This window comes from Scaptodrosophila lebanonensis, unplaced genomic scaffold, assembly GCF_003285725.1.
Source record: "Scaptodrosophila lebanonensis strain 11010-0011.00,11010-0021.00 unplaced genomic scaffold, SlebRS2 tig00000341-arrow-arrow-pilon, whole genome shotgun sequence".
In the NCBI taxonomy this organism is placed as follows: domain Eukaryota; kingdom Metazoa; phylum Arthropoda; class Insecta; order Diptera; family Drosophilidae; genus Scaptodrosophila; species Scaptodrosophila lebanonensis.
In genome coordinates this window covers 59,733-71,303 of record NW_022060655.1, presented here as the reverse complement: position 1 = coordinate 71,303, position 11,571 = coordinate 59,733, and the positions used below count along the sequence as shown (strand labels likewise).

The 11,571-nt window shown below is 41.8% G+C and overlaps 1 protein-coding gene across 1 annotated transcript; it reads right to left on the bottom strand.

Annotated features, from left to right (window-relative positions):
- Positions 1–279: 279 nt before the first annotated feature.
- LOC115630185 lies at positions 280–6,869 on the bottom strand. Its single transcript, XM_030526755.1, has 2 exons — positions 6,668–6,869; positions 280–1,166 (listed from the first exon to the last, which is right to left on the bottom strand). The coding sequence occupies exon 2, from the start codon at positions 1,043–1,045 to the stop codon at positions 419–421; it is 627 nt and encodes a 208-aa protein (XP_030382615.1). The 5' UTR covers positions 1,046–1,166; positions 6,668–6,869; the 3' UTR covers positions 280–418.
- Between the last annotated feature and the right edge of the window lie 4,702 nt (positions 6,870–11,571).

Sequence of the window (11,571 nt, the reverse complement as noted above, 5' to 3'; positions counted from 1 at the left end):
AGGCAAAGTGAAGGGGTCCCTCGTCGCGACGATCAACTCCAAGATATATGTATATAAGTACACTTGTACTTATATGCACGAACGCACTGGCTTATGTACACTGAAGAGCACCGAAACGAAAGAAAGTAAACTGCACAAATCGACTTCCAATTTTCAAGTGCTTTATTGCTAGCCATGCAAGGCTTAGCATACGCATAACATAATGTGGACATTAACTTAACAGCGACCAAGAGACTAACATAAACAGCTGTTATTACAAATTAACATTTATGACTTATATTTACGGCTTAAGTCTACAATTCAATGATAATTCAAACAACTTATATCTACAATTCAGATTATTTCAACAAACTTAAATCTATACTTAAGTATATAGGCATGAAATGCCCATACATCGGCCGCGTTGAAGCGATTCGCTTCAAAACAGCTCGACTGGCAGAGGCGCCAAGCGATGAATTGCCCTCTTAAATTCTCCTGCCTTCGTCCGTACTATCGCCACGCGCACTTTTCCATCTGCGCCTTTTATCGCCTCTTGGACGACTCCCAGCATCCACTGCTGAGGCGGCGCGTTGTCCTCGTGGACGAGTACGATCGTTCCGTTTTCCAGATCTGGCCGACCCACTGCCCACTTTTGGCGCTGCTGCAGGCTCAGCAGGTAGTCTTTTGACCAGTCTGCCCAAAACCGCTGCTTGATGCCTGAGATCAGCTGCCAGCGTTGCAAGTAGGTCAGCCTGTCGTCTCTCACGGGCTGCCCTGACCCGGTTGGAAGCGGCACGAGCGTTCCGCCTACGAGTAGGTGAGCTGGAGTTATCGCCTCGCCGTCGTTGGGATTGGCTCCGTCCACCACGATTGGCCGCGAATTGAGGATGGCCTCCACCTCTACCAGTACGGTTGCTAGCTCGTCCTGCCGCAGCTTGGCGCTTCCTATTGCCTTGAGGAGGAGCCCCTTTGCCGACTTTACCGCCGCTTCCCATAGGCCGCCGAAATGCGGCGCTCGAGGGGGAATAAACTGGAACGTTATTCCCTTGGTGGCAGCATACGACATGATGGCATCCTGGTTCCTGATGAAAGTGGCCCGAAACTCCTCCAGCAAGCGCGCTGCACCCACAAAATTGGTGGCATTGTCGCAATATAGCCGCTTGACTGCTCCACGGCGACCCACAAACCTGGATAAACACATTATAAAGGAATTAGCAGTCAAGTCAGAAACGATATCAATGTGCACAGCTTTGGACGTAAAACAAACAAAGACGGCAACGTACATCTTAACTGGCGCTCTGCCACGTATCCCCAGCGTGACAGGAATTGGACCACAAAAGTCCACTCCGCTGACTTCAAACGGCCTACATCCATGTAGCCGATCAGCAGGTAAATTTCCCATTATTTGGTTGGCTAGTATTGGCTTGTATCGAAAACAATGCACACACTGCCGAACCACTGCGTTGCACGCTTGCTTAGCGTTTACCAGCCAAGTATTCTGGCGAAGAATAGCCAAGAGGGCCTGCATGGCAATTGGTAAGGTGCAAGTATCGCAGATATAAATTAACAAATCGCCATCCCTTTGGCATGAGTAATGGGAATCTCGCATTGTGGGGCAACGGCGCTTTGAGTAAACGGCCGCCAACTCGTACCAACATCAAAGTACGCTTTCCATACTGATACGGACTCAGAAATGGATTAAGCTTTTGGTACGACGGTTGCAGGATCACCGACTTGTCTAATTTGACAATTTCGGCTGCGAGAGCAGTGTGCTGGATCACGTGCACAATAGCTAAAAAGGCGAAGTGCAATTCAGTCGAAGTTGGCACAAGCGATATGTGTCCTGACCCCTTTCCGTTTATAAATCGAAACATGTACGACACTATGCGGAGAATTTTTAAGTACGACGACGACCTTTCAATTAAATCCAAAATTGGATTTGAAGCATTATCGGCCGCGATGAGAACCGTCGCATTCTTCCGCTTTTCCAGCACTGATTGCTCTTTGGTCAACTTAATGTGAGAATTAGTTGGCCAAAGGTTCTGGTCATTCTGTAAAAACTTTGGACCACCAAACCAATGTGAATCAATCAATTCTGCAGTGGTACAACCACGCGAAGTTAAGTCAGCTGGATTTTCTGCAGTCGGTACATGGCGCCAAGTGGCGTCTGATGTCAATTCCTGTATGGTAGCAACTCTATTGGCGACAAATGTATTCAAATGTGAAGGATGAGTTTGCAACCAATGCAGGACTACCTCTGAATCAGACCAAAATACGATTTGGTCAACAGGCACATGGAGAAGATGCCGAGCTTTCTCCCACAAATTTGCTAGCAACTGTGCTGCGCACAATTCTAAGCGCGGCACCGACTTTGTCTTCAGAGGCGCTACCTTCGACTTTGCAGTCAGTAAATTCACAGTTACTGTGTGCTCTCGCTCAATTCGCAGGTAAATACAGCACCCATAAGCCCTTGTCGATGCGTCGGCAAAGCCATGAACCTGACACTTTGTGCCTTTGGTGACGCCGACATACCGGGGAATGCGTATAGCTTCAATCTCACAAAATGACTGCGCAATTGACTGCAAGTCGGACAGTAAATGGTCGGGAATTTGGTCATCCCAGGCGGATTTTTGAAGCCAAATTTCTTGCATCAGAATTTTTGGTCGAGTGATAATCGGACAAAGTAAACCAAGAGGGTCGTATAACCTGGATATAAACGATAAAATCGAGCGCTTGGTGGGGGCAATGTCTACCGACATGTTCGACATCGAATATTTAAAAGCGTCTTCACGCGGGCTCCAAATGAGCCCCAACGTCTTCGTATCCTCCTGATGGCCGATCACCATTTCGTCAGAAGGCGACGCTTTAAATGTTTCACAATTTGATGCCCATTTCGTTAAGGTGAAACCGAATGATTCGAGCACTGAAACTAGCTCATTCCGTAACATTCGCAATTCTTCCACTGTGTCTGCTCCAGATAGCAGATCATCTACATAGAAATCGCTAGCCAGCGACTTTGATGCCAATGGATGGGAAACCGCATGTAGCTCACTCAGGTACTTTAAGCAACGAATTGCCAAAAAAGGTGCCGAAGCAGTACCGTATGTTACCGTGTTTAAACGATACAATTGGAGTGGTTCAGTGGAGTTGCTTCTCCAAATAATAAGTTGGAAATTGCGATGCGATTCGTTGATTTCGACTTGTCGGTACATTTTTGCAATGTCTGCCGACAGGGCGAATGGATGCAGTCGAAATCGCAACAATGTTGAGTATAGACATGGCTGTATGGTTGGACCAACCATCAGGATGTCATTTAAAGACAATTGTGACGACGTCTTGCTAGACGCGTCGAAAACGACTCTCAACTTTGTTGATGTGCTTTGTGGCCTTAGCACGCATTGGTACGGTATAAAATAATGCGGCTCTCTCGGTACACTGTTCTCAATGGCACTCATATGGCCCAACGAAATGTACTCTTTCATAAAGGTAACGTACATCGACTGTGTATCAGGCTGCTTTGCCATTCTTCTTTCCAGAGCCAAAAACCGCCTTAAGGCTGTCTCATACGAATTTCCGAGACTTTTGGGACTGGATTTGAATGGCAACGAAACAGTCAGCCTGCCCGAGGGTAAGCGATTGACCGATTCGAGAAATGTTTTCTCGCAAAGCACTTGTTCTGGGGTGTACAAACTCTGATCGGACAAATTTGGAACTTCTTCCAGCTCCCAGAATTTACGGATGAGACTATCTAGTTCCTGACATTCTGGATTTGACGAAGAGCTTTGATTTAAGCTCACGAGCGATGTTGACGGCAGCTCAGTTGACCCCGCAGAACGGCAACGGCCAGCTACAATCCAGCCAAGTGCCGTAAATTGCAAAGCCGGCGAGTCACTGGTACCCTTTATTTGCCCTGATCGTAGCAAATCAAAAAATGCATCTGCCCCAAGTAGCAGATCTATGCGTTGCGGCCGATGGAATTGCGGATCTGCCAATTCACAACCGTTAGGCACGTCAACGTCTACTACCAGTTTTTCAGGCTGGTACGAAGAAATGTTATTTAACACTGCGAATTCTGCCGTCAGCTCAAATTTGTCAATTCGAGAAGCTATAGAAGTTTGAACGATATGACGTACTTCAGACTTTCGTTTGCCTATGCCTAATAAACAAATGTCTTTGCGCTCCCTCTTAAGCTTTAGGACTCTGGCCAAGTCCTCGGTCATAAAATTGACCTGCGAACCAGAGTCTAAAAGTGCCCTGGCTAATTGGTAGGAACCTGACTGGTCCATTACCTTAACAATTGCTGTTGCTAAGATTACTTGGTCAGTCACTGTCGTGGCGTGGTTTACCGCCGACGTTTGCGTTGGTACTGCCGATTGTGCTACCAACGTGTGACTAGAAGCCGCAGCTTGCGAAATGTTCGAACTACATTCGTACTTGTGCAAGAGCGTGTGATGCGGCTTCGAACAGACTCTGCAACAACCAGACTTGCAGGATTTAGTCGTATGACCCTTTCGCAAACAGTTTATGCACAACTGGACCCGTTTCACAAATTTAAAACGCTCATCTCTAGCGATCGCTGAAAATTGAGGACATACTTGTATGTAGTGGTCATTCGACTGACAAAACGGACACTTAGGGGTCAATGGCTGACTTGGCTGTGCTACTGCCAACGCCGTTTTACCATTCCTTTTTGACCCATCGGAACTTGGCTTCTTAGGCCGGCCAGACAATGCCTCCTCAGCAGACAGATGCTGGTAGCGTTTATTAAGAGTGGCCTCGCATTCTTCCCAAGATGGAAGTTGACTGTAGTCAAGGCCCTCTTCCCATTTGGATCGAGTGATGGAGTCAACTTTACCCATAACCAAATGTATGAGAATGACGTTCGCTATTTGCTTCTCATCACCCAATGACAACAGCGATTCATAAATTGCCCTTACATTATCTATTAGGGAACGCAAAGATGAAGCAGACGGCCCTTGCATTTTGGGCAAGTCGAACAGCTTGGACACGCTGTCGAAAACGATTAGGCAACTATTGTCATACACTCGTTTTAATGCTGCTAGCGCCTTTGGATAATTGGCATCAGTCACTTGATAAGCTTTGACTGTGCCAAGCGCTTCTTTGTCCAAACAAGAAAGCAAGTGATTAAATTTCTCTATGTTCGTCAGAGATGCGTCATGGTCAACCAAGTTTTCAAACAGACCAATGAAATTTTTGTACTCCGAATAATCGCCACTGAATTTTGGGAGTTTCATCGACGGCAGCTGCTTGCTATGGCAACCTGATCCAAACATTGTAGAGTTTGCCAGGCTATCCCTATGAGGCTTAGGCCGAACACCTTTACTCATGAGCAGCGTTTCTGTCGTGACGCACAAATTTTCTAAATCTGCTCTTGAGGCTAAGGCCGGATCGATTTGATCCAACTCTTCCTGCAGATTGAACGCTCTGTCAATATATCTGGTTAAAATTTTCAACCGGCACTCCATTTCAACAGACTCAATGGGCTTAGTGGCATTTTGCACGGAATCTTTAATGCGTTCTATATCTCTGACAACATTGTTGTGTGATTGCAATAATGCATCGAACTTGCTCGACTCCAAATCATCCGACAGCTTGCCGTAAGTTTGCTTGCTGCGTTTTGATGGCATGTTTGTAGCGAGTCTTTAAATGTTTGCACAAGACTAAAAGTGTATAAATGTATAATTGGACTATGTCCAGAAAAATATACACAATGTACAAAAATATACACAAATGTATACACTGTATACTATTGGCAAGAAAGCGCAGGCGCAAAGTTTTAACTTTGTATGATAAATAAATGTAATGTCTACAGTTGTGGCCAGCACTGTACGCACGTATAAACCTATGTATGTACGCAACTATGTTAACAGCAGCTGACAAATAACAGAGGCGAGAGACGCGCAGCTGTTAGATTTAATGTTGAACAAATGCACACTGCACGATAGCAGCGAACCCACGCAACAACAATATGTCCGTAAGGGAAACGAATGACGTCGACGCTAGCTGAGCGACGCACGTCGACGGCTGAACTTGCAAGCAACGCAAGCAGCGCAAAGAACAATTAGAACAACAAGAACCACAGCACAATTAGCAATTAGTCCAGCAACAACAATGCACAAGCAAGCGAAATTGTCTCTAGCTTGCAGTTGCTAGACCAGTGCGGTAATAACGAAGAGAGCGCAAAAGGCAGAATCCGAAATCAAACGGCACAGAAGAAAGGCGCGCTGAACTCTAACTTTGGCGCTTTCAAATTCTTGCGGTACGTTGGTATAATAAAGGTCCAAAGTACAGCAGCTATATGTACATATGTACAAGCACAAATGTATATACATAGGTATTTATATATGTGTGTATATATACATGTATGTATGTATGTATGTTGGCAACTTTGCATGTATGTATGACCAAATGAAAAATTATGCACTCACGTACCAACAAATGTATATTCAACTTTATTTATTTAAAAGTTTACTGCATGTATGTATATGGTATATGGTAAAACAAATCGAATGCCAACATGTAAATTGCGGCCTAGTCATGCGAAAGCATTGAACGCATACAATCACATACATATGTGCCTTTATAGACAATTAACATATGGATGTACATATGTATGTGCCAATTCCAATCAGACAGATTTGGCCGCTATTTAATTTGCACTCGTTACCTGTGTATAACTTCCCTGTGGAATTGGGCACTGCATCGCCAACAACCGCAAATAGGAAAGTCCAACCAAATCTCCAGATACACAACCAGATGGCAGGAATGACTCCAGACCCAATGTCCAGTGTCCAACAAGTCACCACGATGAGTCCACCCGGGGGCGCCAAAATGATCGCTCAGATCATGCAAAGTTGCCGGTAGGCAAAGTGAAGGGGTCCCTCGTCGCGACGATCAACTCCAAGATATATGTATATAAGTACACTTGTACTTATATGCACGAACGCACTGGCTTATGTACACTGAAGAGCACCGAAACGAAAGAAAGTAAACTGCACAAATCGACTTCCAATTTTCAAGTGCTTTATTGCTAGCCATGCAAGGCTTAGCATACGCATAACATAATGTGGACATTAACTTAACAGCGACCAAGAGACTAACATAAACAGCTGTTATTACAAATTAACATTTATGACTTATATTTACGGCTTAAGTCTACAATTCAATGATAATTCAAACAACTTATATCTACAATTCAGATTATTTCAACAAACTTAAATCTATACTTAAGTATATAGGCATGAAATGCCCATACAGTAAATATTGAATAACTTTGTCATTACTTGACTTGAATAGACCAGTGTTGAAAACCTCAGTTCAAGAAATTATACAGAACCAAATTAAATAAAAATATCTCGTACTTGAAAATCGGTTGTTTATTTTCAAAGATATTCAATGTTTACATACCTACATAAAAGATGGCATTTATTCTAGACATATGTACAGAGTATTTCAAAGTCGGGACACTCGACTTTAGTTTTTTTACTTGTTTAATGATGATATTGCTAGTCGCTGAGGAAACTGGAGCTATTTTGGCTTTAGTGGTTGATATAATTTTGGGCGTTAATGAGGACGTAGGATATGATGGGCATTGGTGTCGCAGTGGAGGCGATGTCGGTTGGAGCAATGATGGTGTCGGCGTATGATACTGGTTGACGAGAGTTGTGTGGAGTGGTAATGTGCCTTGAAAGGGATGTGGATGGGTTGGTGGAGTAGTAACGCTCCTTGCATATTTTTTGGGCCTTTTTCATGTCTGTTTTTTCCAATGTTTTGACATTTTGTTTCCACTTCCTGACATTAAATCAGGGGCAACGAAAGTGGGCGAGCAGGGATCTCGGACTGCCCTGGTATTATGGTTATTAAGAGAATGCCAGCGTGATTTCATGGCTTAAGGACAACAAGCGTATCAAATCTTCACTTATGGTCACTGAAGCAACAACTATCTACAACAGATTCTGGAATGTTCTGTTGTATATGTAAGGAAATGGGAGAACAAACGGATTGATGAAGTAATGGAAGGGTTGAATGATCCTGAAGTAATACGCGATAAATTTCGTTTCGATGAGTGTGGAGCGCACGATGCAGTTACATTTAAAAACTGTGCGCTGGTAAAAGCGAAGCAGCTATGTCGAGCACATAGTTTACATTTAGCTAATACTTCGAAAATAAAAATTAATAAATTAAAGATTTCTATATACTTAAAGCAAACACAAAGTTTTTTGTGTACGCATTTAAAAAAATTTTTTTTAAAGATTATGTATATTTAGTCATCAATTGCATAGTGTCCCAAGCATATGTAGTATGAATACCATAATCTACTTTTCGCTTATTATCAGTGGAACTTAGAGCTACTTTTGTACATGAAATGTAAAGAGTATATTAGGTTTGCTCGAGCTGAAAAATGTAACAGGCAAAAAGAGGCGTGGCAGATTCCACAATCTATATAAGATAATTCCCACAAAGTTAATTTAAATAAAATAAAAACGTTAACGAAAATATGTGTTTGAATGGAACTGAAATCAAATCTACCAAGAGTTTTCCAAAGTAACCAGGACTTTTAAAAAAAAAAACAACAGAACAAATAGTTTTTTTGTCAAAATCAAATTTATTTTATTCAAAATAGTCTCCTTCTGCTTCAATACAGCTTTTTGCACGATCCAAAAGCATGTCGAACGAGTGTTTTAGCTCGTTGGCCGGTATGGCCGCCAGTATGCCTGTGCAAGCCTTTTGAGCGGCGTCTACGTCTGCATAACGCTTTCCTTTCATGGGCAAATGCATTTTTCCGAAAAAGTAGAAGTCGCAAAGTGGATCAAATAGCTGCCTTCCAGACGATTGCCAGTATTATTCCATGTTACTGTGCCATTAAACTCGTTCAGTATGATGATGCCGTTACCATTTACTTCGATCTGTGCAACATGATCAGCATTGCTAAAGTTGCAAAGTGACCTTTTTCCCTTAACTAGCTCGGGTAAACACTTTTAGTTCCTTCAATTAACAATTTGATTCTTATCGCATATGGTTATACTAGCAGGTATTGCCCGTTTTAATCCGGCTCAATATAATGTTTCCAATTGTATTTATTTTGTGTGTGCATAACCTACCCATATGTTTTCACCTTATAAGTTACCAGTAGGAAGGCATTTAAGGTATTTAAATGAACATTTTCTGTTCTTGACAAACTATTTCGTTAAACGAATATGACCACTATAACTAATATTTTTTAAAGCTCGGAAGGTATTTAAGGTATTTAAATGAACATTTTCTGTTCTTGACAAACTATTTCGTTAAACGAATATGACCACTATAACTAATATTTTTTAAAGCTCGTTTTCCCCCCGTTGGAGTTAGAATTTTCCAAAAGCCTTTCTTAGTGTGCTCCTACACTATGATGGATACTATGAAACGATACTTGAGTCCAAATTTAAATTCACATTTGAGTCTTTTCGTGCCATATTGAGTCAATACGGCCACGCACAAACTCGGAATATGAAACACGGCACTCGTGTCAATGCCGTGCAGCGATGAGCCACGATCAAAAAGCACTGGCACCGATACCATCAAAATATCGAAGTTTGAATGCAATAAGCAGAATATTTAAATAATGAAATCGAATTATTTATTGAGATCAATAAGAACAAATCAAATACATACATACATCTGCCCGCAATGCGAAGCAGAATATGCGTAGCTCCGTTATTCGGTTTCTGCTTTACTATCGCTTACGCAATCGTTGCCTAGTGACGGTAACTGTAACATTTTGGCGTTTTGCCTTTACAATTAACATTAAATGGTCAAAACGAAAGAAGAAGAGCGAGCCAATGACTTGCAGTTGTTGTTGTTTTTAGAACATTATTTTTTTTACAATCAAACAACTGTGTTCGATTGCTCAATGTATACATTAATACGAATGTACATACGTGCTATATTCATACACAGGCATACATATGTATGTATGTTTCTTTTTACTTTTCCAACCGCACGTAGAGAACCGCACACATAGACACGAACTGTTGCTTGTTGTGTGTGTGAGTGTGTGTATGTGATGTCCTCAACTATTTGATATTTGTTGTTGCTGCATAAAGCTATTAATGAAAACCCTAATGCCAAATGCACTAAGCAAAGAAAAAATTACTTTTAAAAATGTTATATAATTTTCAATTAATTAACATTTCTTGCTCTGTCAGTGCAAGGCGAATGTACATACATACATACATATGTACATACATAGATGTGCACATATGTATCTATGGACATTCACACATTTTGATTTGGCTATTTCAATCGTTTGCACGCAACTACACGAAAAGCTGTTTGGCATGTGTGTGTGTGTGTGTGTATGTATACTTAGTTGTCCCCAACTGTTTGATATTTTGTATTGTTTGTTCTGCCTGCTTTTGTAAAATGCATATTTTGAAAATCCTTGAATGCAAAGTTGTAGATTTAGTTAAATAGATTACATTACCCAAATTTGATCGGACGAAATTTATAACACAAACTTTTCATTTGAAAAAGTCAATGCATATTAAAACCCCAATAATTCAAGCTCTAACACAAATTTGGAGTATGCAGTTTTGTTTGTATTCTTTAATTGATTTTAGAAACTAAGTTTTAAGTCGATCGGTTGAAAAATGCGGATTTTTCAAACAAACTTTGGAGCTACTTTTCCCCCTTTGGAGCTCGAATTTTCCAAAATCCCTTCTTAGTGGGGATCTAGACTTCGAAAGGCTACTTGAGTCCAAATTTCAGCTTCCTAGCCTTTACCGTAGGCTGTGCGTTGATCACCAATCAGTCAGTCAATCAGTTTTCAATAGTTTTACATATTTGTTGTATCTGGTATATTTCTTCATTGAATGGGAATATTTGTTTTTCTGTACCCAAAGGGTAAAAGGTTATACTAGTTTTGTGCGAATGTATATAACAGGCAGAAGGAGGCGAGGCAGACCCCCCAAAAGTATATTGACCACCCCTTATTAGGGTGTAGTTTAACCGGACTAAAAGGAAATAATTTGGTATAAGTACTGTGTTGAGCGACCAATATTTTTTGGCAGCTGTACTGAGCACGATAATGAAGACTTGCTGTTCAACAAATAAAACAAGATGACTTTCAACAACAACGTTATAAATGTTTATTGCAAATATGCACTGGCAATTACTATTATGGCTGTGGCTCAGACCAATTGTCTTGCTTCACCAAATCAACAACAAAATGCGAGATCAAATTAATCGAGTACAAAGAGAATGAACTGCTCGGGCGGGCTACAATTGCAGACTAGCGCGGGCGGGCAACAGTTACAGACTAGACGAACGCACGCGCTACCACTTTAGCTGCATTTGCAGATCAGCTGCAAAATGAGAGCGAATGGTAATTATAGCAAGAGAGCGCTGCACAAGCAGCCGAATTACATGATGTTATGTTACAGAGATTTTTGCAAATGGCAAATAATGATGTGTTATGAATTTACGTTACAAGTTATCAACTGTTAAATCTATTTGGATGTCTTCGCTACCGCTGCGCCGAACATACTCCCCCCGTTGGAAGCTTGTCTTTCAACCGAATTCTTGAGGGGCAGC